The sequence below is a fragment of the Mastomys coucha genome, unplaced genomic scaffold (genome assembly GCF_008632895.1).
Source record: "Mastomys coucha isolate ucsf_1 unplaced genomic scaffold, UCSF_Mcou_1 pScaffold23, whole genome shotgun sequence".
NCBI classification, from domain to species: Eukaryota; Metazoa; Chordata; class Mammalia; order Rodentia; family Muridae; genus Mastomys; species Mastomys coucha.
In genome coordinates this window covers 102,527,391-102,555,178 of record NW_022196906.1, presented here as the reverse complement: position 1 = coordinate 102,555,178, position 27,788 = coordinate 102,527,391, and the positions used below count along the sequence as shown (strand labels likewise).

Sequence of the window (27,788 nt, the reverse complement as noted above, 5' to 3'; positions counted from 1 at the left end):
CAACTGTGGGAGATTTAGGTCCGTAGGGTCTCTCAGGGACCACCAAGCTGTGAGTATCACCCTCAGATTTTCCCTCTGAGACCTGGCATAGTGGTCCTCTAGGCCAACCCCACCCCACCTCCATTTTTTTTTTCCCAGACAAGTTTTCTCCATTTAGCCTTGGCTGTCCTGGAACTCTCTATAGACCAGGCTGGTCTACAGAGATCCACCTGCCTCTGCCGAGTGAGTGCTGGGATTAAAGAAGAGATCAAAGGTGTTTGCCACCACTTGGCTACCCAGATTGGAAATGGAGCATTCGAGATCCCTTCTGGTTCTGGAAGCTCAACCCAGTTATCTCAGAAGGGCCCTCTGGGTGTGGTCAGGCTTCTGGCCCGATCCAAGTGAGAAAAGACTGGTAAGGGTCAGAGTGTGGGTGGGTAAGGCAGGAACTGCTGTGGCAACTCCTAGGTTTGGTTTGAGAAATGGGCAGGGCCACAAATGTCAGGCTCTGGATATTAAGGAAACCCTCATGTGACTGCCTAGACCAGGAAAGTGGTTTCTCATGGCCCAGCTCTTCTGCTCTGCGACGTCAGGCTCTGGTCACAAGGTGAGAGGCCATATTTCAGAAAGAAATGGGAACCTGGTCCAAATCTCTCATGAAATGGGCTAAAAATAACTGGATATTTTGGAGGGAGGAGAGCTCAGATTCCTACAAAGGTCACTCTGGGTGAATCATTCACAACCGCCATCCTACATCGGCAACAGAAAGAGGAACAAGTGTTTTCTATAGAAGTTTATTCCCAAAACAGAGCGCGGCTTCACGGAACAATTTACACAGACAGGAAAGAGGGCCACTGTTGGAAGGGGACCCTGGAGACGGGCATCTACAGAACCTAGGACATAGCAAGGACACTCTCCCACCGACAGGCCTCTCAGCCCTTCAAGGGCAGGGGTCAGTCTGGATAAAGAGAGCTATGGACCTGGCTGGTGGGATTTGGCACAGGCAGTGAAGCGGGATTTTTGAATCTCAGAAACTGCCTCCCAAGAGTATGCACGGGGTAGGGGTGGGTGGCGTTTGCACAGAACCCCAGTCCTGAGCCACCTTCGGGGCAAGCTGTTAGAAGACTCAGCTGACCTTTGACCTGGGAAGTCGGGATTAGAAGGCTCCCCCAGGATGGCCAGGTCCAGGGGCAGCACAGGTGGGTCCCTTAGGCCCCTCCCCCACTCTTTCTACCTTTCACTTGTAAACAAAGAGGGGAAACATTCGGAACTGTAAACAAAGTTCAATGTTTTATGCTGTAAACAATAAATAAAACCCAACCATGTTAAAAAATAATCTTGATCTGTAAACAAAGTAACAAAAATGTTAAAGTCCCCAGAACTGGACATCAGACAAATAACAAAAGAGAGTTTTGTGAACAGGACCCTAACAGTTACTTTTCCCTTTATAAGGGAGGAACAGAAGATAGGGCAGCCACTGCTGCAGCCTGGTGCCAGGGAGGATCCAGTAAACAGGGGAGGCTGTGGCACCTACATTCTGGGTCTTGGGTTCCTTTGTTTCTGCTCCCTTTGCTCACTGCCCCTCCCATCCCCTCTAGGGGACAGTGTAATGAACCAATGGCACCACAGACAAGTGAAGGAGGGACAAAGGAGTGTCCCCTCCACCGGGCCCCCCCATAGGAATGTCTGATTAGAGACCCAAGTCCCTCCCTAAGGGAGAAAGGGAAGCCTTGATCAGTAAACTTGACTTCTGATGCTCCACCAGCACATGCGGCAGCAGTCCTAGGTCTTAAGGCAGTAAGCGGCAGGGACTCCATGTAATACATATCCACACCCACAGGGGGAGTGGAGCACGTGAGCCCTCAGGAGGAGGATGGAGGACCCCCGTTTCCAAGACCAACCCCCCCAACAGGAGTTTGGCCTAGGGGACATCGGAGAAAATACAAAGATCAAATTTGCACCCTGGGCCCCAACAATGTTCAGATCAATGTGGGGAAGAGGAGGGGAAAGAGTGGGTGGGCCCCACTCGTCCACTCTACTGTAAGATGGAAGAAAAGAGCAGATGCTTTGCTAAGCACCCAGAGGAGGCCAAACTGCATCTCTCTCCCATCCCCTTCCCCCTCCTAGCCCAGTCTCGAGACCCCTGGGAGACAGAAAAGCTGAAAAATAACATAAGCATATCTCTCTGGTTACAAAGGTACAAAACATATAAAAGTCTTCCTTCAGCCTCCGCCCCTGCACCTGTCACACACATGCTCACAGATGCGCACGGGAGGGACCTTCCTTCTGCACCGAGCTGATCTGAGGGGAGGGCTTGAAGAAGGCTGCCTTGGGGTCAATCCTGAAGTCTCTTCAGTGGGCCCAAATCCTCCACTGCCCCTGGTGGCTCCTCATTCGCAGGTCAGCTCCTCAGGAGTGACCCTCGCTTCTGGGAACTCTGTGGAGTTGAATGTAGAAATGGAGAGCCATGGCTAAGAAGACGAGCCTTGTCTCTCAACCCTCAGCCCCTTCATGCCCACCCCAGGACTCTGAGCCCTCCACTCACCCATCTGGACCCTAGACTCGTTAGCAAGGCTACTTGACTGCCTCGATTTCTCCGTGCTTACTTAGCAGGACACCTTGTATGTTCAGATACTAAACTCAGCATCCGTAAGACAGATAATGTCACAAATCTCCACATCTCAGGGAGTTCATTTCTCTAAACTCCCTCAACAGATGGAGAGACTATTGTACAGCTTGTACTATGCCAAGGTCATGGCAGAGGAGAGATGGAACTCAAAACTCTTGTGACTCTAAAGCCTGAACCCTTACTCAGTTGCCTGGCATTCAAACCCCAAGGCTAGATAGACTGCAAGGGACTGTGTCCCACTTATCTTTCCACAGTCCTCAAGAAACCCAGAATCCCAAGCCCCCGCCTCCTCCCTCCTTTATGGTCTCTCAACACTGGGCTCTGTTCAGTCCTTTAGGTCCCCTTTCCCATCCCCAGAGACTCATTTTTCTCACAGCTATCTCTCATCCTGAAGATAGCCCAGAAATTGTCCTGGCAGTTTCTCCTTGAGAGAGAGAGGGGGGTAGGAGAAGATCTCCTATTGGCTGATAAGACCTGGCAACTCCCTAGCTGGGCCCCTGCTTACTCTGAGTCCCACAACTCTTCCCTCCCCTCCCCTACTTTCCTTCTCAGATTCCTGTGTCTCCAGCTGGGTATCTCTGACGTCTTCAACCCCCACAGATGTCCTACACGCCCTGAGATGTACTGTGCTCAACCCCACAGCGCTCACAGGTGGGGACAGTCTCAGGCTGATGGACTGCAGCAATGAGTGAAGGATTTATTCTCCAAGTTAGCACTCAGTATGGCACAAGACGCTGCTATTCCACATGACTTCTTAGGCAGGGCCTTCTAAACAAAGATGCCTCCCATGGCCTCGTGCAAATGCCAGGTTATTCTGTGCTTCGATGCCTTGACTCCTGCCTACCCTCTCCAGCCTTTGAAAGTACTTTTTTTGGGACACGTAGGGCTGAGAGGCTGGCTCTAACCATACAGCCAGAAAGCTCCAACTAGTCCTATTTGCATTTTCTAATGGAGTTGCCCCTGTGGGAGTCCTGGCTTGCTGCTAAGGATGGTTTATCTACACTTGGCCCAGGGAGTGGCACTATTAGGAGGTGTGGCCCTGTTGGAGTAAGTGTGTACCACTATGCCTGAATCAGGGACTAGTTTTGTCCCAGGCTGAACTTGAATTTAGAGATCTCCTGGGATTAAAGGCATGTACTACCTTGCCTGGGCCTAAGGTTTTCATGGCCACTATGCCTCAAGATCTCTATGCCAAGATCCAGGTCAGAAACTTGTGTCTCCCAGCCTCAAGATCTGGATCACAGGTGAGCTCTCCTATTCTGGATTGTAGGTCACTCCAGATATAGTCAAATTGACAACAAGGAATAGCGATTACACTTGCTGAGCCCAGGGTAGCCCCAATCTGTGAGCCACCTCTCACTGCTGAGCCAGGAGTGGCCCTTATCTATGGGCCAACTCTCACTGCATTCTGTTGTGGAACTCAGGGACGAGTACATGAAGGAGCTGCCCTAAATTGACAAGAGTGTGAACAGGGGGCTGGGCCCTGCTTACTCTGAATCAGGTGACAACTCCGAGATGCTGTGTGACGTGGCTGAGCGTGGTGTGGAAGGCCCAAGTGCAGAGGCTGTGGCAGAAGGCGTGGCAGTGGTGTGAGGGCCCGAAGGTGTGCTTGAGGACTGCACAGAGGAGAGGGCTGAGGAGTTGAAAGAGGCGAGGATAGAGGAGAGAATGTCCAGTTGCTCTGTGGAGGGACCATGGCTAGGGCCACTGGCTGGGTCCTCCCTCGCTCTGAGAAGCTGTGGGGCTGGTCCAAGGGCCTCCCGTGAGGGGTGCCGACTAGGCACCTGGTCCAGCTGCTCCCGAGAGTTTGAAATCCTAGATAAAGAGTCCTGGGGCCGAGATGGCAAGAGGGGGTCCCTTGAGAGTTGCCGCTGTGGAGACAGGGGCAGAGGTGGGTGCTGTGGGTCAAGGTCCCGGTGGCGGCGGGGTGGGGGCAGTGTGCTCAACCATTCTCGGGGTGCCCCTAAGTCCAGTGCATCCCGTGACCCAAAGCGGCCAGCTATGGTGCCAGGGTAGTCCCGCGGTGGCTGCCTCCGTGGTAGCGTGCTGCCCCTATCTCTGGCTTCCAGGCGGGCTGGTGCGATATCCAGGCGTTCCTGGGAGCCTGGTCGGCTCAGGGGATGCAAAACAGGTGCAGGAGCTGGGACCTCTTCTAGTCTCTCCCTGCTCAGCTGTCGCCTTAAGAGCAAGTCCAGCTGTTCTCGAGAGGAGTAGCGGCTGGCAGGCTGCGAAAGACTACCTGTACCCCCACCTGCATAGATGCGACCATAGGAGGCAGCCGGCACAGCCCGGTGGCCCAAGGTAGCTGCTCGGCACCACGACAGCTCGGGAGTGCCTCGAGTCTGAGGCACCAGTGGGTATTGCAGCCTGTTCTTCAGGATGCCTGTGGAAGGAGCAGAATTGGGAATCGGGTGTATGTCAAAGAGCAGGCGGGAATCGAGCTAAGGAAGGGCCAGCTCCTGGGATCCTGTAACAGAGCTGAGATCAGAGGCAGTGCCAAAGGTCCCAGACAGGCAGAGGAACAAGAGTCCGAGTGGGAAACGATGATCCTGTGGGTCAAGCTAGGGTCAAGCTAGGACAGCTGCTACGGTGCAGGGTCAGGGCAGACTCCTCGGTCAGAAGAGGGATAACCCCAAGTCCTGGAAATACAGGCCTGCTCAAAAGAGTAGGAATTCCCTTGGTTGGGGCAGGAGCAGTCTCCTGTGTTCCCGTGATAGAAGAGCAAGGACAGAAACCTTTCGTGCTGTACAAGGCCAAGCTCTGGGGCACCCCTAGACAGCGCAAGAGACCGAAACCTTATAGACCAGAGCAGGAGCTCAAAGGTTCAACAGCTTCTGTGGTTTTGCAAAGTGGGTGGGAATAGAAGAGAGGAAGGTGACTTCTAAGGATCCAAGGGTACAATCCAGGAACTGGAGCGGGCAGGAGCTGCACAGATCAGGCTGAGGACCATGAAGCAGGGTTGAGGAGAGCAGATTCCTGTCAGAGTTGAGCAAGATGATCTCCCTGTTTGGCCTCAGGAAGCTAAACTCCCATAGGTCTGGACCTAAGCAGCCTTCGGGGCTCCTACAGTGAGGCCAAAGGGCCAGGGCTCATACCTTTCCTCTGCCGTTGGGCCCGGCCCAGGGAGGTTTCATCTCCACTGGTCAAGGCCAGTTCCGGCTGGTTGTTGTTGGCTGCATCTTTGTTGCTGTCTAATCCGAGGCGCCTTTCAGAGCCCCAGGCCTGCAGAGCACATGGCGCTGCCTCACACTCTCCCAGGGCTGGCCAGTAGGACAAGAGGTCATTGCCGTCCACATCTGTGAAGCCAGAGCAGGTTACAGAGGCCCCTGACTTGATCCAGAGTTTCCTGACACTTACGATTCAGACTCTGTGACCCCTGATCCTAAGGACCCTTCAAGCCCTGGCTGTCTTCACTGAAATAGGAGAGAGAGAGCTGGTGAGATGGCTCAGCAGGTCTGTCAACGTACACCTGAGTCCCAGGACCAGGTAGGAAGAGAACCAACTCCCACAGGTACCTTCACGTGAGTGCTATAGCACATAGACATCCACACACACACACACACACACACACACACACACACACACACACATGCACGCACGCACAGAAGAAAAATCTTTTTCAAAAGAAATAGGAACAGGAGGATGTCCCTTCGAAGCTCAATGGCTGAGCTAAGGGAGACCAATATAAGCCCGACTCACAGGGAAGCTGAAGGGACAAGTCACTCTGTAACGTCTCTGACTTATTACCATTACCCAGGTTGCTCCTGGGTTCCCAAGCACTCCTAGAAACCTGGATAGGAATAGGGCTCAGGAACCCTGAGATGGCAAGGTCCCTATAACACATGCAAGTGAGACACGGAAGTCCTTCGGTCACCCATGGAACCAGCCAGCTCCTATCACCTTTGGGGTGGGCAAGGAGCCTCTCACTCTGTGCTGCCCTGCGGAGTGGACGTTGGAAACGCCCTCGAGTCCGGCCATTATCCTCACTCTCTGAAGATGGGATGGATAGACTTCTCTCTTCCTCCAACGACAGGTCGCTGTCAGAGTCAGAGTCTGCACCTGGAGTGGGAAGGTCAGAAGGAAGGTGAAATGGCAGGGGACTCGAGGGCTAGGAAAAGGTCCTGAGCTGAGTGAGGGCCTGGAGGTGGGCGAACAAGACAGCAAGGGAGTTAAGGTGGGGACCTGGATGGAGCTTGGGGTTGGGGTTAGGATCAGAAGGACTTGAATCAATCATGGACGGACTAGGTCAGCAGTGGGTTTGGACAACCAGGGATGGGTAGGTGCTTTCTGAGGCAGTGACCGGACAGGAGCTTGTCCCACCCAGTTAGCCACTGCCCCTATTTTGGGGCAGAAGAAAGCAGATCATGAAGACCCCCCTCTAGCCCCTGCTCCCCAGCCCAGGGCTCCAACTCCACCAGCATCTCGATGGAACATGGCGACATCCAGGTCAGTGGGGCCGGCATGAGCCTGGAGGCTGTGCTCAGTGTGCTCTGCAGTCGAGCCGTGTCGAACCAGAACGTTGTCCCTGGGAATGAAGAATCTCTTATCAGAGAAGCATGTGACAATGGGCTTTGGAAGCTTGGGAATATGGAAGAGGCTTTGCGTGCACGGCCTGCTGCATGTAGAACGGCTGAGGGAGCTTCTGAATGTTTAACATCAGGCAACGCAGCAGTCGCGATCCAGGTAGCTATCCTCCCTAGGGTCGGCTAAGGTCAACCGCAGGTGAAGTAATACTGGACTTAAGCCACGTATGGATGCTTACCTGAGGTAGCTGCGGCCCCGCTGGCTGTCCTGGTCTTGGGCCCTGCCAGAGCGGGCACTGCTCACTGAAGAGACGGTAGAGGCACCGAGAGTGATTCGGATAAGGCCACTCTCCTCAAAGAGAGCGGTGTTGTTGTAGGCCCCAGACCCCTGTGGGAAGTGGGTGGGACAGGAGTGTGAACTAGCTCTAAAGAGCCTCAGACCCAGGCTTCCCATCCCAACCTTCAGGCCCTAGTGGTCTCTCACCGGCCCGGGGGCTGGCCTGGTTTCCTCAGGAGCTGCCTTCTTGCCTAGACAGGCTGGTGTCCAAGCAGCCCGAGCGTCTGCATTCAGGATGCAGAAGAGCAGCAGTACAGCCAGGCCCTGTGGGTCAGTAAGGGTCAGCGAAGGTCATCGGGAACTCAGAAAAGACAGAAGCTCAGAATACAGTCAACAGGGTGCCAATCGGGAGGGGCGATAAGAGGCTCTGTGGGTCAACACAGAGGGGTGTATCAGCTGTCACAGGGTAGTGTGAGTCACTGAGGAATCCGAGGGAGTAGGGATCAGAAAGAAAGTCAAGGAAAGTCTCAGAACTAACAGTGAGAAGGGCATATGGCGGGAGGGGCTGGAGTCAATGATAGTGTGGTCAGCGAGGGGTCAGAAGTTGCAATGTTGGTGAAGGTCAACCCGGGATCAGCACCCAGACTGATGTTAGTGACTAGCTGGGTATCAGCTCTAGGCCGGGGTCAGCAACTAGGGTCAGTGTCTGGTTTAGGATTCACATATCATAGTCATTCAAGCAGAGGGAGCTCCAGGCCTGGTGGCAATGCTACGTCTAGGGCTAGAGGCTAGGATGCTGAAGCCCCATCAGAGTCTGGGACGGGAGAAGGGCACTAGAGGTACCTGGAGGCCACAGAGTCCAGCATGGAGGTAGTGGAAGGCCAGTATGCTGTGGTTGACTGCCAGAAGGCCAAAGAGCCAGGAGGCACTGACCAGCAGAAGGAGCAGAAAGGAGCTGCGAAGGGTCCTGCTGTAAGGACACGGGGTGGGGGTGGGGGGACACAGAAGGTACGCCAGGGTCAAGCAGGGCTTATGTAGGGGACACAGGAGGACACACAGAGATGGAGGAAACACACCTCACACAGGAACACAGAAGTCTAGGAGGGACACTAAGGAAGATGGGCAGTCACACAAAGAACTGGGAGTGTGTTCGGGGAGTCATGAGAGACTATGGGAAAGCCAATGGAGTAAGGTAGCCATGAGAGAAACAAGATAGGCAGACACATACACGGTGGGGTGAAGTGAGTCATTCAGGCCATGGGTGATTCCAGGGAGACCCAGGGGACTGAGGGCAAGAGTGAGGGCATGTGGGGCCAGAAGATGGCAAAAGTACCAGAGAGGGACCATAGGCCGTGGCAGAGGTGACTTCCCTCCATGCAGAATTTGGAGTTCAACCCACACCAGGTGTGTTCGGGGCCCAGACCCCACCCAGGAGGAGTCTGCCCTCCTGAGAATCCCTACTTCCCGCCACTGGGCAACTCACAGCACAGAGGTCTTCTTGGCCTCCCTCTGCCCTGAGGAGCAGGATGTGCGGGCAGCAAGGAGAAACATGGTCCCATTCATCTACACCCACAGTCGAGTGGAGAGAGAGACGGAGACAGTAAGTAGCAGAGAAAAAGACCAAGACTACAGGCCCAACCGTAAAGAGACAACGAGAGGGGAGAGAATGAATCAGAAGCAAAAAGAGAGAAGAGCTGGAAAAAAAAAAATCACACAGAAGAGTCAGAGATGGAAAAGAAGGACGTTGGACAGGATTGCGAGGGACTCAGAGAGAAGTGGGGGCAGAACAGGAAGAGCAGGCAAGGCTTGGGCCCGGTTCACCTCCCTCCTCCATGCCGGCTGAGTGGGAGCTCACTCTGTGACCTGACATGAGGTGGAATCAGCCCGATGTGTGTGCACCGCCACCTGGCCCTCCCTCACACTTGCTTCAAGCCTCCTCCCTCCCTCCTGAGACTAAAACACACAGGCAGCACCGAGAGCCAGTCACTTACCACAATAACAAGGACGATAGGGCCAGCAAAACTCCAGATAAGCGGTTCATGGATGGAGATCCAGCAGAAGTCAGGGTTCCCGTAGCCCTCCGGGTCCAGCCCGACAGCAAGGCCTTTGAAAAGAGAAGAAGTAAGGCCGAAGTAGTCTATTCTAAAATTCTGACCCCCTAGAATGGGAAGGAGGTGGGGTAAGGGTAAACAGGACCCTCCCTGAGCCAGAAGCACGAGGGCTGAAGTTAAGGGGTCACGACAGGGTTTGGAGATAGCCTGGGGTCAGACCAGATGACAGGCCTGAGCGGGTAAGACCTTACCCAACAACACAGCAGGGACGCCCCAGCCCAGGGCATGGTAGAAGCGCATAGCGCCACGATCCACATTTCGAGGCTCAACCTGCATTCGGTAGAGGTGCAGGCCCTGCACCAGGAGCCATGCAAAGGTGCTGAGGAAGAAGTAATGCAGGAGGATGGCGACCGCAGTGCACAGCAGCTGAAGGGCCAGGAGACTGGTGTCAGAGTCCCTCCTACCCACCACATCCTTGCCTCCACCCCACACCTCTTCTTCCCACTTACTTCCCTAACAACATCATCTAATCCCAGCCAGCATCCTGCCCCAAACCTGGACCTAGACTTCAGTATCCCTGATTTTAGATCCTGAGCTTGGGCCCCAGGATTTCCAGAAAAAGGCGGAGTCACAGAGACACGGTTCCCCCGGCCCCGCCCCTGCACCTGGTTGTGGGTCCTGTGGATTCCCAGCAGGAAGAGGAGCTCTGCCACTCCCAGGGCAGCTGCCACATTGGCATGGATCCCACGCACATTGGACTTGAGGCTGCGCAGGCTCAGCAGGACAGCTGCAGTCAGTACTAGTGCTGTCACAGACACTGCCACGACCACATGAGTGAACACTGCCAGCAGCTCTAGGTCTCCCTCTAGCCGCTGTGGGGTTAAGGATGGTTACTGGGATGCTGGGTAGAGCTACCCTGCCCCGCTGGCTTCCCGCTTCTTTGGGTCACCAAATACAACTCTACCTCCCGGGGAGAGGCATCCATAAGGACTCCAAAAGTGCCTGTCCGGCTACAGCGACACCGTGCATGGGACCCATTCCTGTGCACCAGCTCACAGTCCCTCGCTGTCCACATACCATGCTGGTCTGTCCTGTATTCAGAGGAGAGTTGGGTCCACCTTTCCGCCCAGGACGTGTCCCATTGCAGGCAGGGATTTGTGAGATGGTGGGGGAGGGAGAAGGTGCCTGGGGTTAGGAAACAGCATTCCTCGTGGGCCTAATTGTACAGTGGCATAGATAGGGACCTCACGGACAGGCTGGGACACATGCCAGAGGTTAACAGGGACAGAAGGTTTCCAGAGTGGGGTTCTCACGGGCCAGGTGGATCCCACTGCACACAGATCGCCTTGCTCCGATTCGCTGTCTGTAGTAGGCGGAACTCAAGGTTGATTGGGGACACCAGGACACCCCTGAGGAAGTTGCGTCCGTGGAAAACAGCCACACTGACCACTGGAGAGTTCATAACAGGATTCTGGGGGAGCCTGAGAAGACACCCATCTGGTCTTGGATACTGCTGATCAAAGACCGATTGTCCACTCTCCCTGCCTTCACTACATGCCACGGCTGACTGACCAGAGTCTGGGGTACCTACACAGCACAGGTCGTTTCTAAGAACACCAGCCAGTGTTTCCTGAGCTCCCGGGGGCTTCAGACTCACTGCCTAGACAGGACTCCGAGGCCCGAACAGCTCCAGACTGGTCTGTTCCTGTCAAACTTTCCCTTCTCCCATCTCCTTCTGACCCCCCACCCCCAAGCCCCCAACAAACTTGCCTTTGCCTTTCTCTATCAGTCAGTTGGCCTATTATACCTGGATCATGTACCCTTCTCGTGCGTGCATGTGTGCGTGTGCGTGTGCGTGTGCGTGTGCGTGTGTGTGTGTGTGTGTGTGTGTGTGTGTGTGTGTGTGTGACAGTCCCCATGCCTGTCACTGAACTTTTTATAACCAAAGAAAATTCACATGGATGCGGGTCAGGAAAGCTCCCCAGAGGTGCGCAGAGAATCGTCTCCGTTTACCTGTGTACCCGCTCATCTATACACAGAAGAAAGGAATACTGGGTGGGGTAGGAGCTCACAAAAGGGCTGAGGGGGCTAGGAGCTGCTTCAATGCCTGGTACCTGGCACCCCGGCGCTCAGCTTGGAACTGGGCGGGGAGAAGCCCTCCCAAGGCTCGGTACACCAGTAGAATGACTATAGAAATCCCAGGCTCAGACTCAGGCTCCAGAGGTGCAGGTGGAGAGACCACACTCGAGGCTGTGGCGTTTTCTGCATTGCTGCTTGTGGGCAGAACTGCCAAAGGAAAGGAAGGCGCTATCGTGACTTCTTAACAAGTACCCACAGACCTAGCGCTGAACCCAAGCCAGCATCAAGCACAGAGATCTCTTCCACATAAATCCAACAACTGGGGAGTGGAGGATACAGGAGCCATGAAAGGAACGCGGGAAAGGGACTGAGGCTCATAAGGCAAAGTATACGGAGGTGGCCTGGGGGAGGTCTCACACAGGTGGAGGGGGTCTGGCAAGGAAAGAATTGGTAAGAGGGTGACATGGTATCAGGCTCCTTAGGAGATAAGGAGACAGGCCCTGGCCCAGCAGTCACCAAAAGGGCTCCTACCTTCAGATGGGGATGGCTGTGGGGACTGGGAAGGCAACAGCACATGTGTATGAGGATCCCAGGCATCCTGGCCCCGGAAAAGGTTGCTGTGGTAACGGGGGTATCGACGGGCTCCTTGAGTTGAACTAGGATGCTCCATACGGTCAATGCTGAGCACTACCCAAGAAAAAGAGGGGTAACCCCTGTCAAGGACCTCCTTCCTATGGCTACGCCCATGCTAACACCCGGGCTTCACGGGGGATTGGAGTAGGTGTGGCCCAGCAGTCGCGTTAGCCCCAGAGCTCCTCCTGCCCTTTACAGCCCCTACCCTTCTCCTGTCCCATCTACCACTCACTGATATTGGGTGTGACTAGTCCAACAGGATTCAGATATGTCAGCTCCATATTCCTCGCAAGGGTGGCTGCATATTCTTCCAGATGCCGCACCAGCCCTGCGCTACCCGGGGAGCCCCCAGGGGCCCGCTGCCCCAGGGCTGCCCACAAGTCTCCTGTCTCCGGAGCAAGCAGCGCAGAACCAGCCCATAGAAGATTCTAGAAGGATGGAGAAAGAGTTGGAGTCTTCCAGGTGGTGAGGATGTACAAAGGGGTTAGGGCAGGTATGAGGGTCTAGCTAGGTATTGGTGGGGTCCCATGAGGCAAGAGGGCAGGACTGGACAGGGAAGAGTGAGGTTGTAGGACCTTCACTTTTCCAGAGGTGGGGATGGGTAATAAGATGGGAGCCCCCAGACTAGGAGGCTAGGGAGAAGGAGCTGTGGAACTAGGGGGTCAGGGCCACAGAGCAGGGGACATAAAGCACAGCTCACCTCATTGAAGTGGGCATCTTGCGTGGCTGTCAGCCCGAAGCCCTGCTGATGGCTCTCAAAGGCCAGCAAGTAGGCCAGCAAGCGGGCAGTGACTCGGACATCTTGGCTAAAGTAGTGGTCAGTCTGGCCGGTCACCTCCCGCAGCCGCTGAGCCAGCTTCTTGGCCTCCACAGTGTCCAGTGCTGTCTTGTTCAGCTCTAGGCCATCCAACTGCCAGGACAAGGGTGGCAGTGGTTGCTCTGTGGTCCTGTAGGCCTTTCTCAAAAGCCTTACAGGGAGAAAGGCTTGGACAGATGAAAGGGCAGCTAGGAAATTAATGCCCAAGAGGTCAAGGGCTGAGGTATATACTAGGCCCATCACAGGCCTGAAGGTCTTGGGTGTGGGGCACTATCTGGGCAGAATCTCACCAGCAGACTAAGCTCTCGGAAGGCAGGGGAGGTACAGTTGAAGAGGTCAGGCTCCAGCCAACCCTGGTCCTCATCACACATCCGCACCGCAGCACCTGGGGGCAGGCAATCCCTGGTCAGGCCCGGAGCCTGGGTACTTTTGCTGATAGGTGGCCACAGCACCCTCTTCTATCCCATAGGGAGTCTTGAGGTAGGGGCCAGAGTGATAAGCATCTATGGCTAGGTGGCTAGATGCTGCAGCCTGAGTCAGGTGGGTCCCAATAACTTGTTGGTCAATTCTCCAGAGAAATCTGTGAGCCATTCTCACCACTAACCACATTAAAAAAAAAAAGTATGAGGATGTGCTGTAGGCACACACACACACACACACACACACACACACACAGAGTACATACATATGGGCTTGGATAACTTTACATGCCAACAATACTCATCATGTGTACACACAACACACACACATACACACACAACACACACAACACACACACAACACACACATAGTACCATACATTCACTCACTCTTTCATACATATGGGCTTGGATAACTTTACATGTCAACAATACTCATCATGTGTACACACACACACACATACACACACAACACACACACATACACACACACATATACACACACATACACACACACACACACGCACACACACACTTACACAGAGACACTGCTCTCTTCCATACTCCCAAGCACACTGACATAGACAAGATCTTCCAGGAGTATCATCTGACCCAAGTGAGGTGGAGGTAGGGTTCTCATAAAAGTTTTAACTACCCCAGTGGAGACTTTACAGTCACTGCTTTCCCTCATCTATGGGGTTGGGATAGAAGTTGAATAAGTTGTGTCCACCAGCAAAATAGAACCTAACTTAAATTCAGATCCCCAGCCCCTCAAGACAGACTCACAGACACATGCACAAGCACAGGGCACACGTGTGAGCATGCACACACAGAGAATCTCTGTCCAGCCACTGCAGAGACCTCAAGCAGCAGGGGAGGCCCTCAGGCAGCAAGGAGAAGCTGGTGGGTAACTCTGACCAACAGGGGGAGCCCTACAAGGACCCCGGGAAGTGGGGGAAAGTTTGTAAGGGCTTAGGAAGTGGAGAGAAGATCTGAAGGGTCCCAGATGATGGGAGGGATCCGTTAGGACATTGGGCTTCAGAGAAATTCTTTAGGGTCCTCAAGTCACAGGAAGGGGTCTCCAGGAGACTAGGAGTAGGTTTGAGAAAGCTCAGGCAGCAGGGAGGGATCTGCAAGGACCTTAAGCAGCAGGAGGGGGGTTTGCAAAAGCTCTGGCAGTGGGAGGGGGCAGCGCACCTGAGCAAACACGTACCCCTTACCTGTACCCCGCAATCCTGCCCAGAAGCCAAGAGAAACAGATGGAGGCTTAATGACAGTGTAGGAAGAGAACCGGAGCCACTAAGAAGTATGGGGGGGGGAGCGGCCCACGCAAATGTCCCCCCTACTCCCAGCTCTTCATAGAGCGCTTTCACAACTTGGTGAAAGAGGAGACTGCACCAATCAGAAAAGAGGCCTGCCCCACCCTCAGCGAGCATGCTGCACATACACCACATACTCACCCAAGGCCCCCCGGGGACAGGGGACTGTGGCCAAAACACCAAACTTAGTCTGGGGCCACCACACACCAGACCTCAGGGACTTGGGGCAGGCATCGTAGAGTACTAGGGAGAAAGGGAGTGTTGAGCCTAGTGGCCAGGTGCCAAGGCAAGGAACACCACACCCATTGCTCCTCTACCACTCCCATGCAGAGCCCCAGGGTCTACCACTCCCCTTCTGGTTACTGAACTGCTGGCCCGTTAGAGTCTACAAGCCAGCCAAGTATGCTGGCTGGCTATAGGGCTCCCTGGGTATAACTGGTCTCTCTCAGGAAGAGCTTCCTGGAGCCTGCCTCCACCTCCAGGAGCCAAGAGCACCGCAGACTCTTTAGCTAGAACCAATCCTCTCCATGTGGAGGGGGATTGAACTCGCTTACCTCGGCAACCACTGGCTGTCACCTCCGCAAAGGGGCTGTCACAGCTGTTACACTGGCGGCCAAGGGCTCCTGGGCGGCAGGGGCACTGCCCGCTGTGGGGTGCACATGAGCGGGAGGTGGAGCCCACAGGGTAGCAGTCACATGGGAGGCATGAGTCACTGCCCCTCGGTCGATAGTGGAACTCCTGTTTAGGGATGGGTCAGGGGCCTGAGGTCAGAGGTCAGGCTTAAGGGAAGGGTCTTAGATGAAAGCTTGGGGAATGAGTAGAAGAATCAAGGGCAAAAGTTAAAAAAAGAAAATTAAAAAGAGCTCAAAGGCTAAAAAGACTTGCCTCAGATGGGTTTAGAGGTGAAGGATGAGAAGTGGTAACTAGATTGTAGGAGACAGATTAAGAGGTTAGGGCCCAAGTCAGGTGGCAGAGATCATAGTGTCCAAGAGAAAGTTAAAAGGTCAAGGGTCAGAGTCTAGGCCAACCTTGCAGTGGCACTGGCCATTTGTCTTGTTGCAGTTGGGGTCAAAGCCCTTGTGAACATCACAGTTGCAGGGGCCGCAGGTTGGGCTTCCCCACCATCCCCGAGGGCACTGCTGGTCCATCCTGGGAACAAGATTAGGTAAGGTGCATCCATGAGACTTGCGTGGTCCTGTTGGCTCCTGGAAGGCCTTTCCATCATCCAAGTCCCGAGCCTCTCACCTGTGCTCACAGTGCTGGCCAAAATAGCCATTGGCACAGTCACAGGTGTAGCCGTGGGGGGCCCCTTGGAGATGCCGGCATGATCCCTGGTTTTGACAAGGGTTCAGGAGGCAGGCATCCACACAACCTGGGCCGTAGTAACCTGGAGATTGGGTCAGGGAGCTCAGAACACTGGTCAAGGAGCACAGAAAGAGGCAGGATCCTAACTCTCTCATTTCTTACCAGCTCCAGCCCCTCCCTCCCCCCCAGTTCCTGAGCCTTCTCCACAGCCCCTGGTTCCTTCCCCAACTCTCTCAACACCCACCTGGCCGACAGGTGCAGGAAAAGGTCTGCCAGAGATCTTTGCAGTCAGCATGGGGAGGACAGGGCCCAGATGCACAGGGGTTGGTCACAGTACAGCCAGGCTCCACATTCACTCTGTGGCTGGGAGGTAGTAGGGCCGAGGACCCAAAGGGTGTGAAGCCGATCCACACCCCCTAGAGGCACAGACAGCAAACGGTGAGACTCGAGGCAAGGCCGTCCTATGGAACCCAACACTCAGTCTGCTGATCCCTGAAGTGCAGTCTCTATGCCTTCTACAAGCCCACCCTCTAAATACGCCCCCTCTAGTCCCCACGAGGATCCCTTACGGTGCCATTTCTGACACATTCCAGGTGGCCCTTGATTCTCTAAGCTAGACTCTTGGTTCCACCAGAGGAAGGTGTGATTTGTCTCTGGTGTCTCTCTGGGTCACCTAGCCCCACTCCCATGCCAACATGTACTTGAATGCTATTTTTCAGGTCCCCAGTGACCCCCCCATACCATGCTCACATGACCGTCCTCACCTGAATACAGCCAACCAGACCTTGAGGCCCCTCCTCCTTACTGCTGGGGGGCAGGCCTCCCACATGGAGCCGCTTTACTTTCAGGCCCTGCAGCTCACCCCCTATGGCCATGGTGTCCTAGAAGAAGGGGACAGTCAACACTGAGGGAGGGGCACCTGGTAAACCCCTGTCATATCCCAGAGTCAGAATGGCTTGCCTCTAGCCCTGTGTGACCACGCTTTGTCCCCTGTATCAGGAGAATGGTTTGGGGATGAGTTGCCCCTAGGTTTTGAGAACTTGCTGTGGCATGGGATAAATATGATAGAAAAGCTTCAGTTAAGATCTTAGCTTGGGGCTGGAGAGATAGCTTAGTGGTTAAGAGCACTGACTGCTCTTCCAGAGGACCTGAGTTCAAATCCCAGCAACCACATGAAAGCTCACAACTGTCTATAACTCCAGTTGCAGGGTTCTAATATTCTCCTTGGCCACTAGACATGCATATGGCACATATACCTACATGGAGGCAAATACTCATATACATAACATTAAAAAAAATATGCTCAGACAGTCCCCTCCCTCCTGTACCCAGAGATTAGGGAAGATACTAGAAGGGGCTTTCAGAAGTCAGACAAAGTCAAAGTCCTAGCTACTGAGGTACCCCAAGATCAAGCCAGAAATCTAGGTAGCCTGCCCAACACAAGCCAGGATGCCTAACAGACTGACCAGGCTGGTGGGGTGGGATCAAAGCAAAGGGTAGGAGGATGTCAGATGTGGTACTTGGAGGAGTGGAAAGGAGCTAGACAAAGAAAGTAGGCCTTGTTGGAAAGCTGAGAACAGATCACCCTGAGGTCAGAGGTCAGACCTGGAAGAGGCTGAAGTCCAGTGAAACCATAAAGATATGATGGCCCCTTCGGCCACCTGGCTCCTCCTGCAACTCCAACCGAAGATCATGCCACCGGCCATCGCTGACAGTCATCTGGTCCAACAGGAGGTGGACAGGGTGACCTGAGGTCCTACTTAGTGTCACAGACAGCAACCCTCGATCTAGCTGTGGGTGGAAATGCACAGCCCCGGGGTTACATTGGGATGCAGTTTGTTGGTGAGATCAGAGGGCGTAGCAGTCAGGAATATGAGTTCAGAACTGTAGGGATAAAGCAATACCTAATACACAGACACCTGTTCGGGAATATCATGTTGATACAGGTTAGGGCAAAGGACAGAACCAGGTCCAGAACCAGGTGGGTTGGTACGGTTATAAGAGCATGCCTTTGCATATGCAGAGAACGTTATGGGTAGGGAGAGAGTCAAGGTCCAGGGTCCAGAGCAGAGTCACTGTATAGACAGAGAACTGTGCTATATGACCAGGCCCAAACCTAGCTGTTGGGGAGCATCAGAGCTTAGCAGAGAGGGTGAAATGAAAGATGGGAAGAACAGACATACCTTGCAGAGGAGCACACTGTGGGGCCCAAGCTGCACTTGCATCAGGACCCCTTTTGTTGCCCTTGTTCGAAATGATAGTCCCAGGTACCATGGCACAGACACAGGCATGTCATTTCCAAAGTCCCAACTCAGTGTCCCATTGCCTTGGAAACGGTAGGGATGGGCCAGTGCTGAGGAGACAGAAAAGTAGGATTATAGATCTTACCCCAGGAACCTACCTTACTCACCACGTACGGCCCTCCTGCCCCATGATGTCCACTCACTGAGTCGACAGTCTTTGCCACCAAAGCCCACAGGACAATCACAGCTGAAGCCACCCCAGCGCTCGGAGCAGAAGCCATTGTTCTTGCAGGGGCCTGAGGCACAAAAGTGTGACTTGGCCTGGCAGCCTGGAGAGAAAGGGACAAAGAAGATATGAGAACCCCCCGGTGAGGGATCTGAGTTCTGGGGAGGGTGTTCTAGAGGGACTGAAAGTGAATGTGATGTCATCCTCATGTTTTCAGGAAGTAGAGAGAGTAAGAGTAAGGCCCACAGGCTGGACTACAGGGTGGATTTTGCCATCTAATACGGGATTGGGGTCAGATGTAGAGGCATCCCATGCAACCCTCCACCTCCTCCTTATGACAGAGACAGGGGTATGAATGGAGAAAAGCAGGAGCTCTGGGGGCCTACCTGCCATAGTGCCATTGTTTGCAACAAAGGCTGCCATGTCCATTCGGCGGCCATCAATGTGCAAATCTCGCATGCAGCCAATGAAGTCCTTGTGGGATACAGGGAAGTTCTCGGGAAGGTTGGGGACACCCCCCAAGAGCAGAGGGCCCGTCAGGTCCAGGGACCTGGGGGTCAGGAGCCTGGGTCATTGGTGGGTCTAGAGCCAGAGTAGGGGTTGCTCCTGGGGGGGCCACAGGAAGTGGGAAAGAGCACTAAAGGACAGATGATTAGGTAAGGGAGGCAAGGCCAGACTAGGAGATTTCAGACTGTAGCTGAGAAGATGATGGGAAGATGACCTGGGGAAAGGTGGGGTACTTGAAGGCTACAATGAAGAGTAAGGCATCCAGGTGCCTGGGGTTCGGGTGGAGAAGAGGGATTGAAGGGGTAAGGTGAACTGAGTCAATAGCCTTAGGGTCTGCCTATGAGATGTATGGACTAGAGGCAATGTGTGACATTACAGACTTAAGGAGTGTAGACATTTTAGAGGACAGAACGCCCAGGGACTTTCTCTGAGGACTCAGTGGGAGTCAGATGCCAGGGGTGTAATAGAAGACTAGGAGCTAGGCTGAATGGGCTTTCAGGGTCTTTGACGTGCTGGTTTGGGAAAAGAACAAGGTGTTTTATAGGCTATGTGAAGAGTTTGGGTGGGTGGACTCTGGTAGGGAGAGAAGATGAAGATGGGGGTGGGGGCCTCACTTCTTGGAGCTTGTTTGCACACCAGCAGCTGCACACGAGTAGTTGCCAATCTCAGCACCGAACTGCAGAGCCACAGCCACGTTGCAGTCATCCACACTCAACACAGCCACCTTGTCCTTCGATGGGCCCTGAGCACCCCCTAGGGCATCTGTCCGGGGCTAAAGACCAAGCACGCCAATCAGCAACGCCCCTGTGGTGATTCCTAGGGAGAACTCAGCATCCCAACTCCTCTCTATACCACGCCCATATTATGCCAGGAGTGATGACCACCTTGTTGTAGTATCTCAGATGCACTGTATGCCATTGTCCATCACTCAGGCCTCCTGGAACTGTGGGGCTGACCACTGTGTTGGATTCACCTGTGGGGAGTATGCATGTAGGATGTTGTCTGGAGTTCCCCAGTGGCACCTTCCTACCCCATTTGTATAGGTACAGATACTCTTGGGATCGTGCTGAATGAATAACTGGATCACCATATCCCCTGGTGAGCATACTGGTTGAACTACAGTGTCTTTGAACGTAGGACAAACATAGGAGAAACACAGAGATGGACCCTCCCTGAGGGAGAGGCTGTTTCTCACTGTCATCTGTTTGGCACTGAAGAGTGTGTTCAGGAGCACAGTGAGGGACACCTGAGGGGATTCATGCATTGACTTTGCCATTCATTCCAGGAACACATGCACCTACTCACTGTCACAAAAATCCAAGGGAGCACCCACCCGTGGAATATGTAAGCCGCACTTGGCCAGCCACAAGCTCTAGAGCTAAAAAGTCATGCTTCTCATTCAGGCGCCCGTTGTAGAAGAGTAGCCCGCTGGGTTGCACAGTTGCAAACCTGAGTGAGGTGGAGTGGGACCATTAGGAGCAGACATCTCACACCCTCCATTTGAGAATCCACTCAAGCTAAGACAAAAGAATAGCGTGGGAGATGCCCGTGCAATGGCCCCTAAGATACCCCAGCAGAGGTCAGGGAAGAGGACAGTGTCCAGTGAGAACCTCAGGACCTGGCATCAGCAATTTGGGTCAGGGTCATGTAGGTAAGGACAGTGGGAAAACGTGCAGTGACACGGGGCGGGCACCTACGAGAGGGACAGCGTGAGGTGGAAGCGCTGTCGCAGGCCGCGGAACATGACGAAGGAACTGGGAGGAAAGGAGCGTGCGGCCACCTCACAGCGCGGGCCCTCGAAAGCGCCGCCAGCGGGACACTGGCAGCGAAAGCCGCCATTGGGTGCGTTGGTGCAGGTGCCCCCGTTGCGACAGACACCCGGCACGCAGCGTCCAGCTTCAGTGTCCAGCTCGCAGTCTTCCCCTGCAGGGCGGGACCGTCAGAGAACGTCCCGCCCACTCCCCGCCTCTCTAGAGGGCGGGGCTTCTGGGTCCATCCCACTCGGCCTCTGAATGGTTGAGCTGTCTGTGGGCACGCCCTCATATCGTCTTATCTCCGCCCACAGCATCGTCGCCCCGCCCTGCTCTGCCCCGCCCCGCTCCTAGCTCATCTTGTCTAAGGCTTCTATTACTCTGAACTTCTAGGCTTCCGGAGCGCTGTGTTCAGCCCCGCCTCTAGGCTGTCACCGCAGCCTCGGGACAGATGCCGGCTGCTCACTCGCACTCCCGTAGTCCTTCCGCTAAGCTTTGCCAGGACTTCAGCCATGCACCAGACTTACCGGTGAAGCGCGGGCGGCACACACAGGTGTAGCCTCCCTCGCGCCGGGCGCACGCGCCGCCATTGCGACAAGGGTTGGAATAGCAGAGGTCGAGCTCTGTCTCGCAGAAGTCGCCCGTGAAGCCTGGCGGGCAGCGGCAGCGCAGACCCGCGATGGGCTGGATGGGTCGGAAGAGCGTGGAGGCCGAGGCCAGAAAGGGCGCGGAGGAGTCAAAGCGGAGCACGGACACACATTTCATGTAATTCTCGCAGGGCTCGCGCAGACATACGTTGTCGTCAAAGGGCAGCACATCGAGCAGCGAGCGGGCCGCCAGGGCGGCACGGCGCACGTACAGTTGCTCCTGTAGCTCCTCGGAGCTGAACCAGGGCCCTGCAGCGCCTGCCCCGGCCCCACGAGGTGCCAGCGCTGAGAAGCTCACGTTGAGCACGGTGCCCCCCACATCCGTGTCGTTCTGGATGTTGAAGATGAAAACGTCTTCGGTAGGTGTTGCGAGCACTGCAGCCACGCCTTCAAGAAAATGACCCAGCAGCGGTGACAGGAAGCGCTCTTGCCACATGTTCTCCAAGCGAACAGTCAAGCTGTTGGCCAGCAACTCCTCCGTGATGATGACCACACGCAGAACACACTGGGCTGTAACACTATGCAGGCCATCTGCAGGCACGGGCAGGGACAGTGATCAATTTCGGATCAGTAGCTGCTTCTCCTTGGGACACAATTATCTAGACCCTGGAATCAACAGGCTGACCCCTAACAAGGCACAAGTGAGCTTGGGGCTTAGTAATCATCACCTGTCCAAGCTTCAAGGTACCCACAAGCTGCTGCTGCCTACTCTGGTATCCCCAACATGGGGAGAGGCTTAAATCAGTAGTGGACCCAGCTGAGGTCTGGCCTTTAGCACCAGGGAGCTTCACCAGCCCTGCCACCACAATTACCCAAGAGTAAATAAGTTAGTCAACGAACACACAAGAAGTTCCATTCTGTAATTGCTCAGTAATCCATACTCCTAGTCATTGTGATCAATAAGCTACCTCCACTCAGGGTACAAAGAGAAGCCAGGACCACTAGCCATCCATTCCTAGCTTCCCATCTTCCCTCAGTGTAGTAGAAACAGGACACCCCCTACAAGAAACAATGGAGTTGGGGGGAGGCCAGGTATGTGGTGATAAACACCTATAATCCCAGCATTTGGGAGACAGAGGCAGGCAGATCTCTGAGTTTGAGACCAGCCTGGTTTACAGGGTGAGTTCAAGCCAGAGCTACATAGTGAGTGAGGCCAGTCTCAAAAAAGATAAAAGAAAGAGACAAGGATGTGTTTGCGGAGGGTGTTACAGATCTATCTTTGGCCAGAAAACGGCTCTCCCATGACACTAGATGAAATCCTGGACCAGTGATCGCTCAGTGGATTTCTCCAGAACTCTGGACCAGCAAGCTCCAGGAATATCAGGGACCTTGATATATATACCCACACTCTGGATCCTCTTTAGCATGCTCTAGTTAGCAAACTGTCTGACACTCTGGACTTGGGGTTTGTGACTTCAGAGTCCATTCTGAGACGAGAGTTTTGTTCACCTCAGATCTAGTGTGTGTTGGTTTGTCCGGAAAGGTTGGTTGTTGAGAGATTTGAGGATAAACAAAGAAGGTGCCTTTTCTGCAGCGCCAGGAGCCCCCGTTCCCCAGCTGAGACAGAAAAGTTTCCCCAAACCTGAGGCACCTGTAGAAAGTGGGAACTTCAAGAGCATTACCCACCCTGTGAAAGCCCGGGGAAAGGAGGGACGTTGGATTTCTGGACATTTTCCCACAGGAAAGGACCTACCTAGGTGGAAAGCAAGGTGGGCCCACTTCCCGAACCAGCTTGAGGCTGCCCAACTAAGCTGCTCTTCCTGACCACTGAAGTGAGAGAGGGGCCAACTAAACCCAAAATAACCCTTATCTAAAACATAGGTGTGAATTAAACAACCTGACATTCTGGTTTCTCCTAGAAATACATGAGCATCAAAAAGTGAAAATCAGCCAGGCAGTGGTGGCACACACCTTTAGTCCCAGCACTGGGGAGGCAGAGGCAGGCGGATCTCTGAGTTCGAGGCCAGCCTGGTCTACAGAGTGAGTTCCAGGACAGCCAGGGCTACACAGAGAAACCCTGTCTCAAAAAAACAAAACAAAACAAAAAACCAAAAACCAAAAAAATCCCAAAAAACAAAACCCCCAAATCTCTGTTCCCTCCCCCTTTAAAGAGAGAGGAGCAATCTATCCCTTTAGGAACCATTATTTATGGTTCTTAGATGGCCTAGAATCTTTAAGGTTCTGTAAAGACTGTCCAAGAACCTAAACAGAATCTCTGAGGTCTATGGGAGCTCTTACTGGGTCCGAGAACTCATCACTTTGGGATTCTGTTTGAACCCTGCTGAGTTAAGATCATCAGGTTACTTGCCTACCCAGCACCCCTCACCTGTTACAGTTACCAGCATGGAAGCCACTAGTGGGCGATTGTTGTCCAACTTCCTGCTGAGTCGAAGCTCCCCACTGGTCTGGTTGACCACTAGCAGCTGCAGTTCATTGCCCCTCTCAAAGGAGTAAAAGAGGTGGTCAGAGACATCGGGGTCATAAGCTGGGATCCGTCCAATGATGCCTGAGGGGAAAGTATCGGAACGGTTGGATACATAGTTGTTAAAGAGGATCTGGAAGTTGTTGAGCACAGGACTGTTATCATTCTGGTCGACCAGGCGCACATGTACAGTGGCCCGGCTGACCAGAGGAGCAGATGTGGCCTGCACCACGATCACATATTCCTGACGAGCCTCATAATCCAGGTCAATGAGTGCTGTGAGCTCTCCAGAGAAGATATCCATTTGGAACAGCTCCGGGATGTTCCCTTCCACAATCTGGTACATTATATGAGCATTGGGGCCGTCGTCAGGGTCCACTGCAGTGATCTGAGCCACCACGGATCCTACAATGCTGTTCTCCTTCACCCTCACTTCAAACTCCTCAGCTGGGAAGACAGGCGCATTGTCGTTTACATCTTGTACAGTCACCTGGATGCTGACTGGAGTCCTCAGCGGGGGCACACCACGGTCCACTGCGTAGGCAGTCAGCTCATACACCGGCACTGCTTCCCGGTCCAGTCGCCTCACAGTCCTGACAATGCCAGAGGTGGGCTCAATGGTAAAATCTCCATCTCCATCTTCCCCATTCTGAAAAGTGTATTGGACCCGGCCATTGGCGTGAGCATCCCTGTCAGTGGCTGAGATCTGCAGGACACTAGTGAAAGGTGGAGCGTCCTCGGAGACCAAGCCTGTATAGTGAGAGGCCACAAACTGAGGAGCGTTGTCGTTCACGTCATTTACCATTACCTCCACATAGGTGGTATCTGCTTTCTGTGGAATACCATTGTCCCGAGCGGTAATGGCCAGTGTATAGGTCACTTGGTCCTCATAGTCCAGTGGTGCTTGTAGCGTAATGGCCCCAGAGTCAGCATCAATTCGGAATTGGGGCAGATTGTCTTCCAGAAGGTAGGTGATGCGGGCGTTTTCACCTACGTCATCATCAGAAGCACTGATGACCACCACAGTGCTACCCACTGGGCGGTCTTCATTCATGCTCACTGAGTAGTGGGCGCTCTGAAAGACTGGCCTGTGTGTGTTGGCATCAGTGATGTTGATATGCACATAGCAGTGGTCGTGAAGGGCACGGTCAGATGCAGTGAGCACCAGCTTGAAGTAGCGTTCCTGCTTGTAATCCAGTGGCAGAGCCAGTGTCACCAGGCCCACACCACCTTGGGTGCTGATGGCAAATCGGTTCCGAGTGTTGCCACCTGTGATTTGGTAGCTGATGGCGCTGTTGGCATCTCGATCTACCGCAGTCACACTGACCACGCTGGTGCCTACAGCTGCGTCCTCATTGAGCCGAAGGTGGTACTCTTTCATGGTGAACTCGGGCCGATTGTCATTGACATCCAACACAGTTACCGTGACACTGGCTGAAGCAGAGAGTGGGGGTGAACCATGGTCTCGAGCCTCCACACCAAAGAAATAATGTTCCACAGACTCACGGTCCAGGGGACCACTCACAGAGACCCAGCCAGTGGCACTGTTTATCACAAAAGGTGTGTCTGATGCCACACCAGTTAAAGAATACTCTAATCTGGAGTTCTCCCCATGATCTGCATCCACTGCCTGAATGTGAATTACTGAGTGACCCAGGGGTGCATTTTCCAAAACAGAGACCTGAAAGGGTGTGCTGACAAAGATAGGAGCATGATCATTGATGTCTACCACCTGGATGCTCGCCAGGCCTGTGTTGTTGGACAAAGGTGGCCGGCCTGCATCTTGTGCCCGGATACGCAAAGCGTATTCTCTCTCTGCCTCAAAGTCCAGAGGTGCCATTACCTGTATCTCACCCGTGAGACTGTCGATGGCAAAATGGCCCCGGCTGTTGCCGCTGATGATGTTATAGTGCACCAAGCCATTGGCATCCTTGTCCTTGTCCGTGGCCGTGACACGTAGCACCACCGTGTGAGGGCGCACATCCTCACGCACCTGTGCCACATAGCGCTTCTCGCTGAACTGGGGCGCGTTATCATTCTCATCCAGCACCGTTATGTGCACTCGCACAGTGGCTGAACGTGGCCCAGGCTCCTGGCCCTGGTCACTAGCTTCTACCACCAGCTCATAGCTTTCCATGTGTTCCCGGTCCACGCGGCCACTGGTGCTGATAAGGCCCGAACGTGGATCAATCTCGAAAGCAGAGGCGGCTGCGGTGCGCGAAGCTGGCGACCCCACGAAGCGGTAGCGCAGGTTGGCGTTAGGTGGCGCGTCGCCGTCGGTGGCACGCAACTGCAGGATGGGGTAACCTTCTTCCACATTCTCACGAAGTGTTTCCCGATACTGGGCTTGCTCAAACACTGGCGCGTGGTCGTTGCGGTCAGCTACTGTCACCGCCACCATGGTGGTGGCTGAGAGGCGCGGTGAGCCATGGTCCTGTGCTGTCACTCGAAGATAGTGGCGTTCCATACTCTCACGATCCAGAGCGGCAGCCGTGCGGATGAGGCCACTGTGAGGATCAATGCTGAAAAGCTCCAGCGAGCGGCTGTTCATGAGCGCCGCCAGCGAGTAGACCAGGCGCCCGGCCTCGCCTGGGTCCGGGTCTTGCGCCACCACGCGCAGCACCGCTGTGCCCGCTGCCTCATTTTCAGGTACCAGTGTCTGGTAGTTGTATTGAGGAAACTGCGGGTGGCGGTTTGCAGCACGACGGGGACGACCCTGGTTCGTTGAGGGTATTCGCTTGGCTTCAGGACCAGTCGGGAACCTGGGAGGGCGCTGCCCAGGGCGCTCAAAGAGGAAACGGCGGCGGAAGAGACCGCGGGAGCGCATGCGCCCGGGAGCTGTCCGAGGCTCGCGAGGTGCTGAACCCGGCGTAGGAGCTGTCCTCACAGCACGTGGTGCTGAATCCTCCCCCAGGCCCGATCCCAAAGAGCCGGGGAGGCAGTCCCACCGAAAGGGTCCCCTCTCCACCGTGGAAGTCGCGAATCTCTCACCCTGACCCTTGTGTCCTGGCTCCCACAGCTTCCCGCAGCAGCGAGAGGTTTCCACTCTTTTGCGGATGCTTCTCCTAGCATTACGCTGGAAGGCCACTGGCCTGGAGCCATCAGGCTGAGCCAGAAGTTCTGAAGGGTGAGGAGAGCTGTTCCTCAGATCAGAATCCCCTGGGGACAGAGCCTCGAGTGGCAGACTACCTCTTCGTAAAGGCCCTGTCTGCCCACAAGAGGAGATCTCTGGGTGCCAGCATAACAGATATCCTGGACTCTGACCTGCCTCTTGCTCGCGACTACCCAATGCCTGGACCACCAGTTCCGCGTTTGGTTGCTCAGGGACCCCTCGACCATTCCGGGCGTTTTGCCTACCTACTCGGAGCCTCATGAAGACAGGCTCCCTGACCCCCAGGCCAGGATCTCCATCTTCCCAGACGCCGGGAGACTCGGGACAAAGAGCTACGGCTCCGCTGCCGATTTGCGTTCTTGGCCCAGTAGTAGTAGCTACCCCTGGGTCCCAGCCCTGGTCCCCACCGCCCCCCAGCTCCTCCCGGCTAAAAGGGAACAAAGAGAGGAGAAGGAGCAGTAGTACCGGGGTCGACGGTCCCGGGAGACCCCACCATAGAGGCCGCCTCGCCATCACCCCCGCCTCCCGTCACGGCCTCCGCCGCCCCCCGCCCGGGTCCGGGCCTTGGGCCCGCCCCGCTGCTCTGGCCCCCTCCTGGGCCCCTGCCGCCGCCCCGGCCCTCCGCCCCTCTGCCCGTCGCTCCGCGCCGCCACTGCTCTCTGGGCACCATCTACTCCGCGGCCAGAGCCCCTTTGGCATACGGCCCCGGCTTTTGCCGCCCCCACCACAGCATCCCCGACGCTGCTGCCGCCTCCCGACGCTCCAACATGGCTCCCGGCCGCTCCGATGGTTTGCTCCACCTACGCCCCGATGCCCCAAACCTGGTGGTACAACCCGTCGCGCATGGCA

At 54.7% G+C, this 27,788-nt stretch overlaps 1 protein-coding gene across 5 annotated transcripts; it reads right to left on the bottom strand.

The window, feature by feature from the left end:
- Positions 1–757: 757 nt before the first annotated feature.
- Positions 758–27,788, bottom strand: Celsr3 (cadherin EGF LAG seven-pass G-type receptor 3). 5 transcript variants are annotated; one of them, XM_031344074.1, is made up of 36 exons: positions 23,732–27,788; positions 21,286–21,936; positions 20,705–20,930; positions 20,341–20,456; positions 19,892–19,980; positions 19,622–19,779; positions 18,887–19,050; positions 18,478–18,603; positions 18,215–18,384; positions 17,637–17,822; positions 16,796–16,912; positions 16,276–16,447; positions 15,972–16,113; positions 15,755–15,875; positions 15,281–15,464; positions 14,868–14,969; positions 14,628–14,642; positions 13,279–13,373; positions 12,872–13,081; positions 12,404–12,599; positions 12,070–12,225; positions 11,574–11,745; positions 10,773–10,940; positions 10,424–10,550; positions 10,125–10,331; positions 9,711–9,885; positions 9,400–9,512; positions 8,892–8,971; positions 8,252–8,378; positions 7,616–7,732; positions 7,371–7,519; positions 7,024–7,133; positions 6,536–6,667; positions 5,704–5,904; positions 4,100–4,991; positions 758–2,416 (listed from the first exon to the last, which is right to left on the bottom strand). In XM_031344074.1, the coding sequence occupies exons 1-36, from the start codon at positions 27,450–27,452 to the stop codon at positions 2,389–2,391; spliced, it is 9,915 nt and encodes a 3,304-aa protein (XP_031199934.1). In that variant the 5' UTR covers positions 27,453–27,788; the 3' UTR covers positions 758–2,388. The 5 variants fall into 5 exon arrangements, with proteins under 5 accessions (XP_031199934.1, XP_031199930.1, XP_031199931.1 ...); XM_031344070.1 differs by having other exon boundaries at positions 6,509–6,667; positions 23,732–27,787; XM_031344071.1 differs by having other exon boundaries at positions 6,509–6,667; positions 8,252–8,375; positions 23,732–27,787.

Coding starts and splice junctions, on each gene's coding strand:
- Celsr3 (XM_031344070.1), bottom strand. CDS start 27,452: ATGGCGAGGCGGCCTCTATGGTGGGGTCTCCCGGGACCGTCGACCCCG. Junction 9,513..9,710: donor CGTCCCTGCTGTGTTGTTGG/GTAAGGTCTTAC, acceptor CTCTTTTCAAAG/GCCTTGCTGTCGGGCTGGAC. Junction 8,972..9,399: donor CTATCGTCCTTGTTATTGTG/GTAAGTGACTGG, acceptor CTGTGGGTGTAG/ATGAATGGGACCATGTTTCT.